The 20,869-nt window shown below is 54.1% G+C and overlaps 1 protein-coding gene across 1 annotated transcript in view; it reads right to left on the bottom strand.

Annotated features, from left to right (window-relative positions):
• The window catches only part of CACNA1C (calcium voltage-gated channel subunit alpha1 C), a 459,786-nt gene that overhangs the window by 160,897 nt on the left and 278,020 nt on the right, over positions 1–20,869 (bottom strand). The window contains exon 5 of the mRNA XM_060164442.1: positions 16,790–16,929. Coding sequence (XP_060020425.1) covers positions 16,790–16,929 — 140 coding nt within the window. The remainder of the gene's footprint in view (positions 1–16,789; positions 16,930–20,869) is intronic.

Below are 20,869 nucleotides of genomic sequence, written 5' to 3'. Positions count from 1 at the left end.
ACCCGTGTCCCCTGCATCAGCAGGCGGACTCTCAACCACTGCGCCATCAGGGAAGCCCTGCTCTCTCTTTTGAATTCAAGCCTTGTTACTCCACAAGCTTACTGGGTCTTCCACCGGCTTGTCCTCCCAGCTCATCACACTCCAGAAACATAGCCCTGAACTCGCAGCCTCCCCTTAAAACCACTCCCCACAAGGCCCCACACTTGGCAGTCGCCTGGCTTACTTCGTCAGCAAACGCAGACCGTGCTTCATCCACGGCGCCCGTCATATCTGCCCTCCCAGAGCAGCCACTGCTGTCCTCACTGTCTCCCACCTGGACTGGTGACCGGGCTTCCTGGTTCCAGTTCCCACCCAGCCCAACGCATTCTGCAGCCCTGGCCCATTGCTCACCCTAAGATGTCCCTGCTCGGAAACCTGCAGTGGTCCCATCATAAAAGGCAGACTTCAAACCCCCTTCTGCTCGAGCTGAACACAGTAGGTGCTCAAAACTTGTTTGCAGAAAGAATGAAAACAGGTTACAAGCAGCAGGACAGGGGGTTCCAGCAGGAAACAGGCAGCTTCCAGGAGCAGGAAGGAGAGCAGTCTGCTGGGGGCGGGGCTTGAGGGGAGCAGCCAGGTGGCCTGCAGGGAAGGTCTGGGGACGTGAAAACCCTGTCATTGACTGAACCCAACTGGAAGTCAGAGGGGAGGCAGCCTTTGATGTAGCCCAGTGGTCAGCCCCGCAGGCCAGAGAGCAGAGTGGAGAAGGTGGAGAGGGGCTACGACAGCAAATGGACAATGTGGGGCAGACAGGACGGTGAGCACGGAGTGGTCCGCTTTCTATGTGCACCATCATCGCTCTAGTAAACCAGGAGCTTCTGAGTTCTGTGAGCCAAGTCCTCTCTTAGGGAGGGTGATCAGATAAACGTCCTCTGATTGTAACTCACTAGCCACCTCTGGGGCCTCATCTTCCATGGTCATGCCTGACTGGAGTGAAGAAATGCATGTTGTATCAGTATGTGTGGTTGTGACCCTCATCATCATCGTCAAAAACAACATCATCATCACCATTAGCATATCATCATCATCATCATCACCATCACCACCACCATCATCATCATCATCATCACCATTAGCATCACCACCACCATCATCACCAGCATCACTAACATCATCACCTTTAATATCATCATCACCATCATAACTAACATCATCATCTTTAATATCATCACCACCATCACCACCATCATCACCATCATCATCACCACCACCACCATCACCAGCATCACTAACATCATCATCTTTAATATCATCACCGCCATCACTGCCATCACCACCACCATCACCATCATCACCATCACCGCCATCACCACCATCATCACCATCATCATCACCATCACCATCATGAACGTCCTCATCATCACCATCAACGTCAGGTTGAGATGACCAGTTTGTACCGGCTAGATATTGGAGGCATGATGAATCTCACAGATCACGTTTTGTGGCTTCATTTGGCTAATGAAGCAATGGACACTTTTAATGGCCTCACAGTATTAGTGGCTTTCAAGAGAAAACAGGTTTAGAGCTAGGAAGGCAGTGGTTTTCTCTTGGGTTAAGGAGTAAGCTCGTCACAGGGAGGTTCAAGGGTGCCTGATGTAGGGAGAAGAGCCCTGGCCTGGACGGCTCCTACAGTCTCAAGCTTCATTATTTTTTTGCCTGTTCTTATTAAGATGTCCTTATTCGTTAGAGCTTTTCATTTATTTTTAATTTAACCTTTCCATCTTAATAAATTTCTGCGTCCCGCAAGTGCTTTGGTGAGCACTACCGGAGGGTTTTGGCCTGGGAAGGGGATGGTGGATACTCTGCTGCCTAATAAATTACCAACTGTAAGAGTAATTAAAATACCAACCTTCATGTTGAATTAATTGTTTGTATTAGCAATTTGAGTTGGAAAGAACTCAAAGGAAAAATATTAAAAAATTCGGATCCAAAGTGAACAAGAGCGATGGCAACAGCAGCTCCCACTTCCTGAGGACCCGGCATAAGCGGGGCACCGGGCGAAGTGCTCTACACATCATTTCATTGAATTCTCCAGCTATCTTGATAAAGATCAACGGGCCGAGGCTTGGGTACGACCGATGACTTGTCCAGGAGCTGGAGTTAGAAACCAAGCCAACTGACCCCTAAGCCCTCCACCCTCAGCCACCGTCCCAGCAGAAACGGCAAATGCGCCGCAGACTCTCTGACCCTGCGCCAGACAGATGCCGGTACTGATCACGGCCTCTTCCCTCTGGCCCCGGATGGGGCCTCCCAGTCTTCTCAAAAGTAAGTCTCTCACAGCGACTCTGAGCCGTGGGAAGTGACTGCATCATGATCTGCCGCCCCGTATGTGCTGCCTCCCCGCTGGTGACAAACTGTCTCTTTCTGCTACAGGAAAACTAGGATACACCTGCCAATGACGTAGATGCCTGGGTCTGCACTTCTTCTTCTGTCTTAGACATTCTGGGGAAAACAATTGTGAAATATTCATCCAGAAAAGTGTAAAAAATAAAGACGTTACGGTGTATGGTCTATCACAAAACAAAGCCATGTACCCATCACTCAGATCAAGAAACAGAACATCACCCGCTCTCTGAAGCCCCACTCATGCCCCTCCAGGTACTACGCCCCCTACAGCAAGTTAACCACTGCACTGTACTTCAATAAAAGTTAAAATGTAATCCACCACATCAGTAAACAAGATCCCGAGTCTATCAATAGATGTAGGAAGAACCCATCTCATAAATTCAGCCTTTATTCCCCAGTCCTTTACATTCTTTTCTGTATTTTCCGTTCTTTTGATTCCCTGTGCTTTATTCTCAATATTCCCCCTGACCTTGCCACAGCTCAATAATTCGGTTTTCAGCTGCGCAAAATCTTTCAATCAATTCAGTGCATTTTGTTTCTTTTCAGCCGTGCCACTTGTGGAATCTCAGTTCCCAGCCAGGGACTGAACCCGGGCCACGGAAATGAGAGCCTGGAATCCTATCCACCGGGCTGCCAGGGAATTCCCAGTTCACACTGCATTTTCATATTTGATATTGTCTTCTTCATTTCTAAAACTTACATTCGGTTCTTTTCCACATCTTCTGGTTCTCTGGAAAATTATCGACCTTGTCTTTGATCTCTTTGAATATAGTAAATACAGTTATTTTCAAGTCTATGTCTGATAATTCCAAGACCTAGATCCCCTGTGGGTCTGTTTCTATTGTCTATAGCTTCTGCTCCTTTTCATTCATGTTACCTTGTCTCTTTGTGTACCTAGTTATTTTGTATTGTGGGTTAGGCCCTATCATTGCAAAACTGTCTTTCAAAATAATTGGAGAACGTGCTGATGTTACCTTTCTCCAGAGAGGATGCATATGTGTCTTTGTTAGGCATCTTTTCTAAGTTTTAGAAAAGAGGAGATTTAGAACATTTTGCCCAGCGATTTCTAATCGTCCTCAGCAGGACAGTTAATCCAATGACCTCACCTGCCATGTTCAGAAAGCAAAAGGGAAGTCCCCTCATTACATGTGTTCCTACTGTCCCACCCCAATACGAGGTCACTGGGTCTCTGAATATATGGACATCTTTTAAAGGGTTGGGAGATCTCCGCCAGTCAAATTCTCCTCATGTCAGACCCTGGACGGGACTCCTTGGAGTGACGTTCCTGGGGACCCACGGTGTGCAGAGCGATGCGCCTGATAACAGGATTAAACAGGAGGGAGTCGTGGTCTGGTTACGGCTCCTGCCGGGTCTCACACCTCTCAGAAAGGTGTAGAAGGTGCAGCTTTGGGGAACATTGGAAAGTGTCTCCAAGATTTGGGTGGCAAATGAGATACACTCACTGTGAGCTCTCAGGTTGGATGAGTCCCTAAGACAGTCCTGATGAGAGCTCTTCAACTCTTTTCGAGACAAATACCATTATACCAGGTAACCCACAGCTCCCTCTTCCTGGCTGTCCTTGAGCTGGAGTTTAACAAAGCACCAAGCTTGTTTATTGCTGACAACTTACGGTGATGCTACGGCATGAACTAACCTTTCTATGCATGTTCTTGGGATTCCAGACTGACTTATTTGCCATTTGGCTCAAATCACTAAGGGATCAATAGGGACCTTGGCACCGATCAAATTTTCTATTAGGGAAAATCTCCAAACGTATGCTTAGTGTTTTAAAGAGATTTCAGATTGACTGGAAAAAATGCCAGGCTATTTCCTCTCCTCCACTAACAGCTGTGTGACCTTGGCAGTCATGTCACCTTCTTGGGTCTAGGTTTCAACATCTTGAAAATGAGGACATTGGATGAAGAAAGCCCACTCTGGCTCTAAAATTTGCTGGGTTGTTATTTTCTAAATAGCTTAAGAAAGATTCTAGTACCGTTCCTTCCTCCAGCTACTACTGTCCCTTATCCACAATAAGTCCTCAATAAATGTGTGACAAATGAATTAATATATAACTTGTAGAATATAACAGAGCATTATATTACTTCAGAAATAATATCGTGTATAACTTATGTAACATATGTAACTTACACCTGCTAACATACTCGTCATTCACTTTGTGATTTAGAAGTCAAGTACACTTCCACTTCCAAAAGGAGGAACTGGTATCAGATGAGCCCTTTCACCATAAACATTACAAAACTGGACAAAAATAGTAGCGGCAGCTGTCTTCCAACACTGAACATAAAGTAGCTCAGGCCTGTAATCCCTGAGAGAACTGAACCTCAGAGGTGAACACAAAAACCACCCTGGTTCTCTGCAAACGGTTTCCTGACTGCAGTGCAAAGAGCAGACAGACCACTCCAGTCCCACCGGTCTGAGAATCTGGGCATCTGGCATGGCTGTGGTGGGACAGCTACGTATACGGGGCCCCAGAAGTTTGGGTAGGTGTCCCTGTGTGTCTATGGCCCTGCCAGAGTGGAGGGATCAAGTTAACATCTCATTAGGACCCTAGACAACCGATATGCCAGAAAGGGTATATCTTAGGAGACAGGACCTTCCCCTGGAGTAAGATGCCTTCTAGACCCATCCTGACAAGATGACACTGAGCTCTGACAAGATCTGAAAGGGAAACGAGCTGGGAGGTGAGGGGCCTGGGCTTTTGATCAATCTTCACCAGCAAGCGTAGAACCATAAGTTCATGGCGGGGCAGGAGGTAACTGAACTGCCTGCTGAAGAGTCAACCCTTCAGTTGAGGAAGATGAATGAATCCAGGTCTCTACAACATATGACTCCTGATCCCAGGATTCAGAACAAACCACCAGATACATAAAGAAACAGGAAAATGTGACACAAAACCAAGAATAAACAGTCAAAAGGGACTGAAAATGAGATTGCTCAGAGGTTGGACTGAGCAGAAAAGGATTCTAAAACAGCTCAAAGAATGTGTAAAGAGTTAAAGGAAAATATATTAAAAGAATGAAAGGAGTATATGGTCTTAAACATAGAACAGATAGGGAATTCCACAGACAGATGGAGACTATAAAAAGGAGCCAAATGGAGATTCTATGACTGAAAAGCAACTGAAATGAAAAAGTCATTGAATAGGTTTGATGAAGATGGAGGTGGCAGAGGAAAAAGTAATGAACTGGAAGAACAACAGAGAGAAATTAATCTGTGGACACAGAGGAAAAAAGACTGAAGAAAACTGAACAAAGCCTTGGGGACCAATGAGATAACAGAAAATGGCCAAACATAAGTGTAACTGGGGTCCCAGACAGAGAAGCGTGAGACTGGAGTTGGAAAAATGTATTTGAAGAAATAATGGCCAACAACTTCCCAAACTTGATGACGATCTCCAATTTATGGATGAATCTGAGCAGCTCAGAAAACTCTAAGCAGGACAAATATACAACAAGGCACATAATAGTCAAGTGCTGAAAACCAAAGATAGAAAATGTAGAAACAGTCAAGAAAAAAGAAGCATATATATATAGGGAACCACGATGAGAATACTGGTGACTTCTCATCGGAGACAATGGAGGCCAAGAGAAAGTGGAACTCTCTAATATTCTGAAAAAAAAAAAATTCTCAGCCAAGAATTCTATATCCAGCAAAAATATTCTTCAAGAAGAGGATAAAGATATTTTCAGATAATGAAAGCTGAGATAATTCAGCAGCAGCAGATCTGTGCTCTAGAAATGCCAGGGGATGTCCTTCAGGGTGACGGGAAATGACACCAGAAGGAAACTCGGTCTACAGAAAGGATTAGACAGTCCCAGAAATGGTGAATAAGCAGGCAGGCAGAAAAGGCTATGCTTTACTTTTCCTCATAATTTACTTAAAAGACAATTGACTGTTTAAAGCAAGAAATGTTAACAGTGGGGTTTATAAGAGTTGTATACGTAGAAGGTGTGTAAGGCTCACGTAGAGTAGAGGGTTAAGTTAAATTATACTAGTGTAAGCCTCTTACTTTTGTGACGGGACACTTAAAATGTGTGAGTTTTAGTGAATATAAATTATGCTTCAATACAGTGGATTTTAAGAAATCAAGTGTGGAAGTTCCCCTTCCTCTAATCAGCCCAATTGGAGCCTGAGGTTGGCAGACAGGGAGTTGGACCCAGACATATCAGTAGCTAAAATCTGCTGAATGCATCCTACATGCTGACCGTAGTTCTAAATGCTCTGCAAGCACTTACGTATTTAATCCTCACACCACCACCACAAGGTGAGTGCAATTTTAACCCCCATTACGGACCAGGACGCTGAGGCACACAGCTAACAGGTGGTAGCTCTGGGGATTTGAACCTAAGGAGTGGGACCTCACTGCTGGCGTCCTCAGCCACTCCCTGTCACAAGCCAGCGGGAGGGGACGGACCAGGCGTCACAGGCGGCTGGGGCTCGTGTCCTGCGTATCAATCACTTCCTGGGACACTGGCCTCGCTGTGTCTTCACTTCCTCTCCCCTCATTTTTCTTTCCAGTGTTTATAAAGCATGTGTCACGTGTAAGCCTAAGTGGCCTTTATTATGACCATTATTTTAAATTAGGTGACAGTCACCGGGCTGTTGGTTGTAATTTCAGGTTTGGGATTTCCAGGGAAGGGCCAGCCACTAAGGAGAATCAACAATGGGGTTTCCTGAGTTTAAGAAGCTCTGTCTCCTGTGGGACCTACACCACTGGCCACAGTCCTGGGCACAAGGTCAGTGCTTGGGAAAGAGCCCCCTCTGGACTGATTGCTGGGAGATGCCGAGGGTCACACCCTGCCCGGGACTCGGGCTAGAATTAGTGATTCCAAAGGCATTCTCAGCTTACGGCTGTTCTCTGTCATCGAAGCACAGGACGATACTGCTCAGAAGAACTTAAGGGCTCAGAGAGTTGAACCCTCTCCTTTCCCAGATGTGAAAACTGAGGGTTGGAGGTTAAAAGGTAGGTCACATGTCTGGCCAGACTCAGATCCCTGGTGTCCTCACTGCAGGCCCAGAAAACCTCCCATTTCACCACGAGGCCCGCAGGGGCAAGAGGACCATTCCTCATCAGCCCCTATGGCCAGGGGCCAGGGGCCATTGAGACATAAATAAACCAACACCTGAAGTGTCGCCTGTCTCTGGTCTTGAGAGCCAAGCAGGCCCCTGCTGTGAAGCTGCGTCTCCTCCAATGACAGAGGCCTGCATCCTGCAGGGGGTGTCCCTGCCCTGGAAGACAGCCTGAGCCCATCTCTCTTCACAGCTCCGGGCGAAGCACTCGGGGCCACACCTGCCTGTCTGTAAGTTAGGGCTCCTGTCCCCGCTTTCCTGGACCACTGGGCCGTTTAACCCGCCAGTAAAGCTCTTGGAGCTGAGAGCCTGGCACAGATGTCCACCATTGCCTTTAGCTGGCGGTAACCCTGACATTTATCACCGCCTACGCTTTGTTCTCAAATCAAGAAGGGACATTTTCCTCCTGGGGGAGTCTGTGCACCTCAGTAAACAGGAGAAGTTTCTTGCTCAGTATGATTTTTTAGCTGCTGCAGGTAGAGCACAAACAACGGGGTCTTTCCTGGTTTAGTCTCGTGCTGTCACCGATACTCAACAACTTCTCCATCGAACTCCACGGCAGCAGGACTGGAGCTTCTGGAACGTGCTCCCTGTTTAAAGGAACTTGCTTTGCTGTGTTTCTTTTCTCAGGACCGGCCACTGTGGCTCATCACCGTCCAGAAACCCTCTCGTCAAGGGGCGGGTTTACAAGACTCTTTGTCGCTAGAAGCTCACGGGGCTTTACAGGTGAAATCTCCCCCTTTCCATGGAATACCTGTCACTCATCCCACTTGGTAGGTAGAGAAACTGAGGCAAAGCACAGAGCAGGGAGCAGAAAGGTCGGCGGCAGAGCCGGGACTGTGACTGTTCCCTCCCAGCCCCTGGAGCCTGGGCCCCTGGGAGACACCGTCAGGGAGAGGGGCAAGAGCTGCGGGATGCGGGAGGGGCCATGGCTGTGCGCAGGAATCCCGCGTCGGAGGGGCGAGCGTGGACGCCTAGCTGCCCGGATGCACGAGAAGGTGCTGGGGCCCGGGCGGGGTGTGCGGGACCCCATCCTGAATCCTGCCCTGCTCCCGAGGGGCAGGCCGGCCCCAGGGAGCCGACCTCAGCCTCCTCTTCCCGCAGACGCCAACCTGTTTGGAATGTTAAGAGGCCAGGCTATGCACGGCGTCCCAGAGGGCTGCGGGGCTGCGGGGCTGGGAGGCGGGGGGCACCCACACCCCCTGGCTTTGCGTCCTCCTCGGGGCGGCTGGGAGCCACGTGTGTGAGGGGGTTCTGCAAGCTCCGAGACCACCCAGCAGGGGTCCATCATGACCGCCATCACCTCCTTACAGACGGTGCAGGGTCCCGGGTGCCAGGCGGCTGTGTGACGGCGAGGAAGCCACTCAGCTCGTCCAAGGCAGCGTCCCCATCTGCAGGGTGGACGCTTGGTTGGACCGAATGCCTGAAGTCCCCTCCCACTCAGACACCCTGACTAGGAATCGCACCGTGAGACGATGGAAGGAATAAGGTTTTATCACTTCCTCTTTCTGTGAAAGAAGTGGTGGAGGAAGGTTCCAGAACGGGGTGGGCAGTGGCGGGCAGCCTCGGCCCGTGAGAAGAAGGGGGAGGGGTGGACCTGCGGGTGGCCCTTCTGCACACGCCCCGTCCTGGTAAGTGTCCCTCATTTTGGATAAGGTTCCATGACATCGAAGACCCCTTTAGGACAAAAGGGATGAAAAGGCAGAGGAAGCAAAGTAGAAAGTGAGGGGGAAGAGGACCAAGTCCAAGGAGATGGGGGAGGAGGAGGGGTGGAGGGGAGGCAGGACGGCCCGGCACCGCGCGGGTACTGGCGGGCGGAGGGTGAGACCGTGGGGCAGGAAGGAGATCTGGGGGCTCCGCAGCCCAGGCCCTCCTGGTTGCAGGTGGAACAGGGGTGCAGGGGGGGACAGGCCTGTCCAGGGGCAGCGGGCTGGGCAGGGGTGAAGGGGGGCTGCAGTCCAAGGGGCTGCACACCTCTGGCTAGTGCACCAGCCCCGTCTGCGTCACGTGGGCTCTGGACGGGGTCAAGTCACGTGAACCAGGAGGACGGCGGGGTGGTGACACGGCAGCAGGAAAAGCGGCCGGTGGGCAGGAAGCAAGGTGGATTCGAGCATCTGCTCTGAACAGGGCTCTTCCCTGGGACTCGGTTTCCAAAATCTGTACATTTCAGGCCCGAGTCACTTGATTTGCACAGCTCCGGATGGCCTTTCCCTTGTCAGCTCTGGAATGGTGAGGTGTCCTCGGATAGGAGCTGCCTGCCGGGACCATCTCCGCTGCAGGCCCCGCTACCGGGCACGGGACACTGTCCCCGAGCAGGATTTCAAATCCCGGTGGCCCAGCTTCCCAATGAGCACATATCAGGCAGGAGAGCAGGACCGCTTCTGAACCATCAAAGTGTGGAAACACTCGGGAAAGTTGCTTCCAGCAGCTCTAATCTGCTCCCAGTGGGTATGATTCCCTGGCAGTCTCTCTAATCAGGGCGGCCAGTCTCACAGCCACTAAGCACCAGGAGGGGAGCCCATTCTGGGGAGAAACTGCCTCGCAGGACGAGGAGAGTTCACCTGGGTACTTGGGCACTCGGGCGAGGTTTAAAATTTTGCAGCTGGAATTTTACAGTCAAGAATCCACTCCATCAGGAACAATAAAAAGAGGGCCAGGGTCCTGCAGCAGGGGGTTAGTGAGAGCAGGACGCCCGGGCTGGCCTCCACTGCGGGCTGGGCAGGTGGAGCGCGGGAGGTTCTTTGGTCCGGCTCTGCTCCTGGCTCTGCCCAGCTGGCTGTGTCCAGGGTGGATGGGTGAGCCCCCTGGAATTCAGGGTGCACCATCCGTTCTGATATTCTTCAGGTTTCCCAGACATTTAGCTGTCTCTCTGCAGTGCGGTTTTTGAATATTTCTAACGGGGAGGAAAGAGCATCACTGCCTGGGAAAATGCCTTAATGGCGTGGCATCCGGGACAACCCCCAACCCGTCTGCTCCCTGCTGACCCTGCTTCTCACCACCTCCCCCTCTGTGATGGACGTATCCACGCAAAACCTCGTGCTGGACTGGGCTGGCCTGCATCGGTGGCCCCCCAAAACTAGGTTTTCACCCCAAATGTCCTTTCATCTCCAGCCCTGACCGTTCTGCATCTACCTCAAGGCTCAGCTCAAATGCTCCTCCTTCGTAGGAAAGGTCTGGACCCGTCACCGTGCCTGGGAAGCCCGTCCCTTGAGTCCATTTCATTGTTTGCGCGTGAGCCTCTGGCAAGCTTTGCTATTTAATGCTGGGATATTCTTTATGTTTAAAGTATATCTGTACGGAATCTAAAAAAAATGGTTCTGATGAACCCAGGGGCAGGACAGGAACAAAGATGCAGACGTACAGAATGTACTTGAGGACGTGGGGAAGGGGAAGGGGAGGCTGGGACGAAGTGAGAGAGTGGCATGGACATATACACACTACCAAATGTAAAACAGATAGCTAGCGGGAAGCAGCCGCATAGCACAGGGAGATCAGCTCGGTGCTTTGTGACCACCTAGAGGGGTGGGATAGGGAGGGCGGGAGGGAGGGGATATGGGGATATATGTATAGCTGATTCACCTTGTTATACAGCAGAAACTAACACAACGTTGTAAAGCAATTATACTCCAATAAAGATGTTAAAAAAATAAAGTATATCTGCTTTGTCTTGACCGTGCTTGTCAGATATTTCTATTTTACATGCCTCACGTCAAGTGATGTGATGTAACAGTGGCTACCATTTAACTGAGCACATACTACAGGCGAGGCACTTTGCATGCATTAGCTCACTTTGTTTCCCTAGTAACATGTGAGATAGGTCCTATTATTATTCCCATTTTACAGATGAGGCAACTAAGGCACAGAGAGGCTGAGTCACTTCCCCCGGGTCACAGAGGAAGTCAGGGGCAGAAGCCAGACAGTCTGACTCAAGAGCTCTTGCCTGAAACCATCACGGCTCAAGTCCCTCCCAGTGCTGTCTACGTAGCATTCAATCAACAGATACTTATCGACTGATTGGTGCTGACTGTTTTCCAGAAACAGTTCTAGTCTGAGCAAAGGAAAATAGGAGGAAAGAGCCTGACCTCGCCACACGTGGCCCCTCACTTCCCGGTGCGTAAGCAAACCCTGCTTGACAAGAAGCTGATTTCTAACCTGTTTGCCTCCAGAAATAACAGTCCCTCGAGAACGAGCTAATCTCACAACAATTCATGTCCTCGGGAGCCTTTCAGGCATCCAGGACCTTGGCAGACGGAGCTGGTGTCTGTTGGTCTCTGTCCCCAGCACCGGGCTCACAGCAAGTGATCAATAAACGCGGATGGGGGCGGATGGGCTGCCGAGCCTGGCACCGGCCTTGCACGACGTCCCTGTGGCTTCTCTGTGGTGCAGCATGCCTGCCTGTCTGCACCTCTGCCGAGGGACAGTGGGGCCTCACGAGCCCTGGGGCCTCACTTCCTTTACTGTGGGAATTTGGTGGAGCAAAGCGATCAAACCTTAGTTGCACAGCGTCTCACTGAGAGCGTCAGCTGGTTTCTGCACCCACAGTGAGATGCACACCCCCCGATCCCCAGCCTCCCTGTGTACAACTCTAGGGCCTCAGCCACCCTCTCTCCTCCCTCCTGATTTCCTGGCGGCCACTCCTCACTTGCCCTTCAAGGTCTGTCCTCCTCCTCCAAGAAGCCTGTCCTGATCTCTATCCCCACTCCCCAAGGTACAGAGTCCCCCAAAGCACACCTGTCACAGAATTCAACACGTCGTACTCAACTTTTTTTTGCACATCTCCAATTTCTGTTCTCTACCTTCATTTCTATGAACATTATTTTCTCTGACAATTCAGTCTTTTTGAGAACACTCTTAGTGTCGGACTCATTTCTGTATCTTCTGAGACAGCTAGTGAAGTCCTACATGAAGGAGGTACTCAGTGGGCTTTGCTGAAAAAAGTTAACAAATGACTCATGGCCTTGCACCCTCACAAGCACCTCTCTCCCTCCATGATCTGTGACCCTAAGATTTCAATGCCATTTAATACACATCTGGACGCAAAAAATAATAGTAACTTTTTGGGCTTGGAGTTTCTGGTCCCGCAAACCACCCAGTTAGCCTGTTTGTTACAGAAGCAGCACCTGACTATGTACCACCTATGAGCACAACTACACAGCACACAGTTGTCACGAAGACCAAATAAGTTAGAAGAAAAAAGCCCTTCGGAAACACTAAAGGAGGCGCCCGTGAACGGAAGGTCTTCAGTACCAGCGTCCCTTAGGGGTGGGCTGGTGTTGTGTCCCGGCCACGTGGAGCCCATGAGGGGCCCAGTCACCCCACAACGATTGACCTGGCGTTTCTGTAGATAATTGTAGAGGCTGAGGATACAGCAGTGAGCAAAACAAAAAAACGGCTGTCCTCGTGAGGCCAGGGGTGACAAGCAGATAAACGAGGGCAAGACGGTGGAGAGAGATGTAGGAGAAATAAAGGGGGGAAGTGGGCAGAGGACACGGGCGGTGGGACAGGCCCCGGAGAAGGTGCCGAGGCCGCGAGGCCAGCCGTGCGAAGGGCGCCCAGATGGAGGTCCCACCACGTGGGCGGGCTCAGGTTGCTGCGGCACAGCTGGGGGTTGCGGGGGCTGGTGGGGGGGCCGAGGAGGGCGGGGGGGGGGGAGCAGAAGCTGCAGAGGGGCTCTGTCTCTCAGGAGGTGGGGAGCCCGGAACAGTGGCACGTATTTTGAGAGGACCATTTGGCTGCTGTGTTGAGCCCCGGCTGTGACAAAGGGCAAAGGGCAAAACAGAGACTCCTGCCAGGAGGCGGCGGTGATGGTCCGGGTGAGGGGTGGTGGGCGCTGCAGTGGACACAGAGGTGGCAGGAAACAGTATCTGGAAGGTGTGGCTCGTAGGATGCTCTGAGGGCCTGGAAGCAAAGGGTGGGACAAAGAAACAGGCCAAGGATTTGTGCCTGAGTCACTAGAAGGATGAGGCTGACCTTTACCAAACGGGAAAGGCTCTGGGGGACCTGGTGAGCTCAGGGCGCCGCCTACCAGGCCTCCTGCGAAGGGACGGAGGCGGCAGCGCAGGTCCGGCCTCGGAGGAGAGGGCCGTGTGCGGGCGGCAGCAGCTCGCCGTTCTCACAGGCCACACACGAGACTGGGCGTGACCACCAGGGACCGGGGCAGAGACAGAAGAGGCCCAAGGACGGAGCTGGCGCTCCCAGCAGCAAGAGGAGGAGAAGGCGAGGGGAAGTCAGCCCGCGACTCCCACGAGGAAAAGCAAGTGGAGTGAGGGCAGAGCTGAGAAGGAACAGCGTCCCCAAGGCCCGGGGACGATGCGGCTCACGGATGAGGGACCACCCGCTGAATCTAATCCTGCAGAGAGTCAGGTAAGCGGCCCCGAGACAGGCCGCTGGATTCGGCACCGCGGAGATCCCCGGTGGTCTCAATAAGAGATGCCTCGGCGTTGCCATGGGGGAGAAAGCCGGGCAGCGGCAGGTCCAGAGAGAAGGAGGAGACGGGAGCGGTGTGGCGGCGAGGAGAACCAAAGGCTGTGGCATCGGAGGAGGGAGGCCTCCGTCCAGGTCTGCGGCGGGAGACGTCGGTGACGTTGTCTTCCACGAGATCAACCAGACCAGCCCGGGGCACTTAGCCACCTGGGTCTACACACGTCACTACTTAAAAGGTCGCAGAGACGCTCTCCCAGGGAGAAAGGTTGGGTCAGCCCTGCCTTGAAGCCCCCGAAAGAGCTTTTCCCTTTTCACCAGTGACCCACAGAAAACAAGACCCTGCTGCTAGCTGTCTGGGAAAGCCACAGCTACCTGCAGGCCCCATGGCTGCAAGAGCACCAGCTTCACTGACAGAACGTCTCCCTGAGTCCACGGCGGGGCAGCAGGGCCTCACACCTGAGAGGCAGAGTCCCGTCCGCACCCTCTCGATAGAACGGCTCCCAGCCCCGCAGTGCAGAGCTGCCGTCGGCACCGCACACGGACGGCACGCGGTCCGTGAAGCTTGCTCTGTGGAGAAGCCCCGGCTACTCCACGGGATCCAGCTCCCCTGCATCTCTGATTAGGAACCTCTGTACCAGAGTCGTCACCGTAACTAGTCCTGTTAATAACACCCCCTCCGTCTCTGAGGGACAGTGGACTGTGATCACAGCCCTTCACCTGTGCTTCTCTGTATGGACAGCACACTTCTGTGTCCTGTCACCTTTGGGACCACGGCAGCCGGGTGACTTGCTCTGGCCACGGGCACGTGAGCAGCCATGATATAAACCGGGCTGAGCAAAAGCCTAGAATACGCCTGTGTGGTCTGACCGTGTGCCCCTTGGCGAGAGCTGCCCCGTGCCGTGAGGGCCACAGGCACGCACGCTGGACGCTCCCCCAACCTGGGCTCTGGGATGAGGTGACGACGGAAGCTGGTCCGGCCCGGAGCCCTCGTGCAACACGAACCAAGGATGCGTGATTCTTGTTTTCAGTCACCGAGAGTTTGGGATGGTTTTTTCCTGCAGCAAAAGCTGCCTGGTGTACTCTCATTAGAGTTTCAAGCTCCTCCAGGGAAGGGACCCTGCTTATTTTCATGACGCGTCCTCACGCCCTGCACGGTGCCCTGACGCTGCGGGCCCTAAGAAGCGCACACACGGCATCATGCCCGTGGTAGCGTGCTGGGTGAAGTGTGGGCTCAGCTCACAGTCCCTGCCACTGGCGCGTTGGCTGCACCGTCATACTAAACCCCTTAAAGCCTTGTGCGAACCGACTCCCGCCCTGCCTTCTCATTCCCTGAGTTTGGCCTATGGAGCGATGGCTAATTGACCACGAAAAGCCAAATAATTTAGGCTTTGCAAACGGGCCCCGGGTCTCAGCCGTCACGGACACTGTTGCCATTCTTAGTGCCCAGTGGTTAAGGCCAAGCAGAGGGGCCATGGTCTACACTCGCTGGGAGTTAACACAGGCCACCGCTGCCCAGGGACCCCCACTCCTGCCTCTGCCCACCCAGGGAGTTCCCGCCCCGCGCAGAGACCAGGCGAGCATCAGGCAGGAGTCAGAGACAACACAGGGCACAGCTCTGGGCTTCAGGGGGCTTATAAGGTAACTGCAGAGGCAGGACATGCCTGTAAGCGTCTAAGACGCACGCAGTTCTTTACGGGAGGTCACGCGGTGCCGTGGGGAGAGCTGGTTTCACTCAGGAGGCCTGGTTCTCTCTGCTCTGCTGTGGTCAATTCAGTTACTCCAGGAGGACCTTTCCACTATCCTGCGTGGGTGCGGAAAGCACTGGACAGGTCGATACAAGATCCCTCCCTCGCGTTCCCACAGTTCTGCACCCTGAGAGGTTTCACCCACTGAGTGGTGGCTGTGCAGGTGGACAGGTGGGTGTGCAGAGGCCCCCTCTACCTTCCTGGCCCGGCCCTGTCTCCAAGCTCGTCTGGCTGCAGCCCGCTTCGGGGGTCTCCTCCACCTCGAGTTAGGGCCCAGACCTGGTCACGCTGAGCGGACGGTGACACGTCCCAGCACCCACGTCCAGAACCAGGTCAGTGAGACCCGGCCGAACGGCAGCGGCAGGAGGTCCGGAAGCGGACTCAGCCCGGGAGCAGGTTGGGCTGGGATTTGCCGGGGCGGACGCTGGGAGCCCGACCTTCTGTATCCAGGGCTGGGGGGCCCCCCGCCACGGGCGGCTGCTGCCGGAGAGGGAGGAGGGGCGCCGTCCCCGGGCCTGTCTCCAGGCCAGCGCCCTCCCCCCTCAGGGAAAAGCAGTTCTCACTCTGACAGGCGGCGAGCCCAAAAATAGGGCTGCTGTGGCCGGAGATGCCCCACGTGACGTGAAAGGAGGAGAGGGCTGGCAGAAGTGGCAAAGCAGAACTTCCTGAACATGCACGGATGCTTTTTTCGCCTGGGCACAGACGAGCGGCCCCACAGAAACCGACGTGGTGCCGCAGACACAAGGGCAGGAAACCGACCACCGTTCTTTGGAACAGTACAGACAGCAGAGGTAACCCCATGGCTCCCGTGCCCTGGGAGCCTGGGGAGCAGCTCACTGCTCTTCTGCTGCAAATGTATGTAAAGCCCCAGCCCCGGCCGGGGTGGCGACGGGGCCGCTCAGACGGCCGCGGGGCTGTTCTCTGTGTAGCTGCCTCCACCAGGCTGTGGATTCCCCAGGCGGTCACAGGGGCGGGGGCCACGGTGGGTTCTAATGACTCACAGCGGAGCTGGGCCCTTTAGAGCAAAGGAACCCATTCAAGGAAACCCTCTGTGTATGTGAAATCGGGTTCCTTGGCAATTCAGGCTGGGGGGAGCCTGGGGGACGGTGAGGAGGTCACGCGGCCGACGGGCCCAGGCTACTTACTCGGGACCCCGGACACCAGCCGCAGGGGTCGCAGCACGCGGAACGCCCTGAGCGCCTTCACGTCGAATCCAGCCCCCTTCCCTCCCAGGGCGTTGGCCCCGTCGGCTTTGGTGGCTTGCTCTAAGATTGCACTGAAAAGCCTGCAAGAGAAGGAGAGAGGGGGCATCAGGACGTTCTGCCTGCCCAGCGGGGCTCCGAGTCCTCCGAGGGACGCTGGGAGGCGAAATGTGCGGGCACCTCCACCCACCATCAGTCCGGTGTGCGGGAGGGTCCGGGACCCCCATCGGATGACGGTCCCTCAGGGCAGGTCCCGCCTGCCCTGTGCTGGCATCGAGCGGGCTTTGCGGCACTGGCAGCCCAGGCAGGGCGTCAGGCAGGTGGAGGCTGCCGCCAGGGCCCGTGCCTCCGCCCTCCCAGCGTCCTGGCTCCACGTCCCAGCTCCTCCCGACGAGCCCCTGGCTTCGATCTGAGCCTGGGCACAGACGAGCGGCCCCACAGAAACCGACGTGGTGCCGCAGACACCAGGACAGGAAACGGACCACTGGCCTCGGACCCTGGCAACACCTGTCATGTTGGAGTGACGGGGACAGAGGTAACAGACACATGTTCCAGAGGGGACAGAGGAGCGTTCCAGACGGTTCTGTCCAACAGAAACGGTGCAAAGCACAGGTGTGGGCCGTGTGTGCAAGGTAGATTTTCCAGTAGCCACACTAAAAAAGTGAAAAAGGAACAGGCGAAATGGACGGTGAGGATAGATTTTATTTAATCCAGCATAACCAAAATAGGATCACTTCAGCTGGAATGAAGAGTTTTGTTTTGTTTTGTTTGTTTTGCGGTACGCGGGCCTCTCACTGTTGTGGCCTCTCCCGTTGCGGAGCACAGGGTCCGGACGCGCAGGCTCAGCGGCCACGGCTCACGGACCCAGCCGCTCCGCGGCATGTGGGATCCTCCCGGACCGGGGCACGAACCCGTGTCCCCTGCATCGGCAGGCGGACTCTCAACCACTGCGCCACCAGGGAAGCCCAGTAATAGAGTTTTTAGTGAGATGTTTGTTCCTCTGCGTTTTGCGCTACATCTTTGAGACCTGCTGTGTGCACTACACACACAGTGCATCTCGAGTGAGCGCTCAGGGGCCACCGCAGCTGGAGGGAGGGTCCTGTAGAAAGAACCCCTCCTGAGAAATTTTGCTGGAAAAAGGTAGGAGAAGAGAAAAGGTAGTTCCTGCAAGAGGGCGTGGAATCGTTTTGCTTGTTTTTAAATGAAATCATGTAATAGAGACAGACGATGGGCAGTAAAGAAGTGAGGGGACAGTGGCTGGAAGGGTCGTACCCCTGGTGGGCAGGAGGGCAGGATGCCCGCAAAGGGGCACGAGCCCAGTAGCCAGGACGGTTCATCACGGTCCCGGGGAGGGAGGTGCATTGTGGGTTCAGATGCAGGTGTGGGAACAGACGGAAGTCCTCTTCTGACTGCGCCTCTCTTCTCAGCGAATCAGGTAGCAAGCCATCAGCTGGAATGTGAAAGGGGAGGGAGTCCTGGAAGCTTGAAGGGTGAGGCAAAGGCATAAAGGGGTCGCAGAAGAAAGTGTGGTGTGAATGGAGCCAGGCCGTGCAGTACGGTTTCCAGGCACCCAGGGCCTCTGGGAGGAGGTGGTCATGAGGGGAAGTGACACATCGGCTCAGCCTTGTGCGTTTCTCTACCCGCCTCAAGGGCACAGCTCAGGTAGCAGCTGGTCGGACCGGGTCGGAGTTGGTGCTTTTGCAAGTGATCAAGGAAACGAAGAGAGAAGTAACAGCTGAGTGCAGACACAGGCGAGAGACGACCTCAGGGCAGGAGGAGGGCACCGTCGGAGTCCAGCGCCGGACGGAGGGAGCAGGAAGGATGGGTGGTATTTTCAGGAGAGCAGGAAGCTGGTCCGAGGCCATGGAGAGGATGTGGCTCGCGGTCATGGCGGGGATCCTGACTTCGACCCTGGGAGTGGGCAGCTGAGACAGGACAGAGTCAGGATCCCTGGGGAAGAAGACGTCAAGGAACCAAGAAGCTTGGGAGGCTGATGGCGGGACAGTGCGTGATGGAGAGGAGGAGCTGGCCAAGAGCTCGTGTCTCCACAGCCAAGGAGAGACTCAAAGGCGTGGGAGGACCACGACTTGGAGAAGCAACGGGTAGAGGGTCTGAGGACACAAGCATCAGAATTGGAGGGGTTGGGCTTCCCTGGTGGCGCAGTGGTTAAGAACCCACCTGCCAGTGCAGGGGACACGGGTTCGAGCCTTCATCCGGGAAGATTCCACATGCCGCGGAGCAACTAAGCCCGTGTGCCACAGCTACTGAGCCTGCGCCCTAGAGCCCGCGAGCCACAACTACTGAAGCCTGTGCACCTAGAGCCCATACTCTGCAACAAGAGAAGCCGCCGCAATGAGAAGTCTGCACCACAACAAAGAGCAGCCCCTGCTCGCTGCAACTGGAGAAAGCCCGTGTGCAGCAATGAAGACCCAACGCAGCCAAAAATAAAATAAATAAATTAAAAAAAAAAGAATTGGAGGGGCTTAGGGAGGAGGGGGGCGGTGGTCTGAAAGCAGAATAAGAGGAAGCAGGGCTCCTCTCCTGGCCTGCGAGCATTTGGAGGGGAGGGGCCGTATCTTGAGAGACGGCAAGGGCAGCAGGACCCGCGGGGAGAATGAGAGAGAGAAGGAGGGACCGGTGCTGGGGTTAGGGCAGCACGAGGCTCCCTGCTCTGGAATAAATCTGGTGAGGACCCAGCGACACCCGCTCCGTACTGATGTTTTCTCGACAGAGCTGAGGAGCTGGGACAAATCTTGCAAAGCGGAAATCTGGTATCTGGACTTTTACAGAACATGTTTGCTAAGAGCAGAAATGGGGAGGGATTGTGGGGAACACAGGGCACCTCGGAAAGGTTTCGGGAGGGATTAGAACATGCAGAGAATGTACGGGAATGGGAGTCTGGGATCCTGGGCCACCTGTGGGAACCGAGAAGAATATGGGAAAGGGCCCCGTGGACCATCTTTGTCTTTGTACCTAGAGACGTCCCACTGACTCATGGTCAGAAGAGCGCACTGGGTTGTGCCTAGGGCCAAGGAAGACGCCCAGGGAGCAGACCTGAACCGGGCCTGGGCAGCCTGGTCTTGAGGAACAGGCTGGGGCTTCTATGACCCCTGCCCCAGGGGGCTGGGTCTGGGAACGGGGAAGCTGCAGCTGGGGGCTTAGCAGAAGCTTAGACCCAGGCAGGGCCCAGCGGCGGGAGCTGGTCTAAACAGGGCTTTGCAAAACATGCTCCGGAGAGCCCTCGGGGACTTCTTGGGCAGCGAGGCCAGGGATGAGTGGCTTCCCTTTGGTCTGTTTTCCATGCGGGGACCCCGAGTAGCCTGTGTCTGCACGGTGGGTTCTGTGGCCAGACCACGTCTGATGTCCTGCCTGTTCTGTATTCCTTCACCCCAGCTCGGCAGTTTGACGGGTCCATGTGTTAGTTGGTGACACCTCCCATCCCAGGCAGAGGTCTCCAGGGTGGGGGAAGCGGGGTCCTTTCTCTGCAGAGAAATGTTCTTTCCATGGAAGCCTGGATCACAGAAACTTAGGACATGGACACCAGTTTGCAAGTCTGTTGAACAACATTCCAAATCCAAACCAGATTTGGTTCCTAGAACTTCCTGGAAGAAAGGAACACGCTTATCAACGTACAAGATGTTCACAAATGTTATTCGGGGAAGGGAACAGAGATTGAACAGCCATCCTCTCCTTTAACCCCTGAAGGGGCAGAAATTTCAGGAATGGGCCTCAGACGTGTTCTCAGCTTGCAGGGGCCGGCGTGTTTCTCCTCAGTCACACTTTGTAGAGGCGAAACCACTGCTTGGTGCCCCCCGGTGCCTAAGGGCCAGGGACCTTCTCCAGGCGGTGTGTCTGGCAGTTCCTTAGCTGGACGTTAGAGCTTGTCAGAGAGGACGATGGTCTCTAGAGGCCCTGTGAGCCGAGAGGCAGGGCCCCACATTGGGAGGGAGCTGAAGACACAGAGAGGCCCCTTAGGCTGGAGTAGACAGTCTGAGCAGGTGCATCTGCTGAGGGCTCCCGGGT

Source organism: Lagenorhynchus albirostris, chromosome 11 (genome assembly GCF_949774975.1).
Source record: "Lagenorhynchus albirostris chromosome 11, mLagAlb1.1, whole genome shotgun sequence".
In the NCBI taxonomy this organism is placed as follows: domain Eukaryota; kingdom Metazoa; phylum Chordata; class Mammalia; order Artiodactyla; family Delphinidae; genus Lagenorhynchus; species Lagenorhynchus albirostris.
Note: the sequence above shows the minus strand (reverse complement) of the source record. Positions and strands in the feature narration are given on the sequence as shown.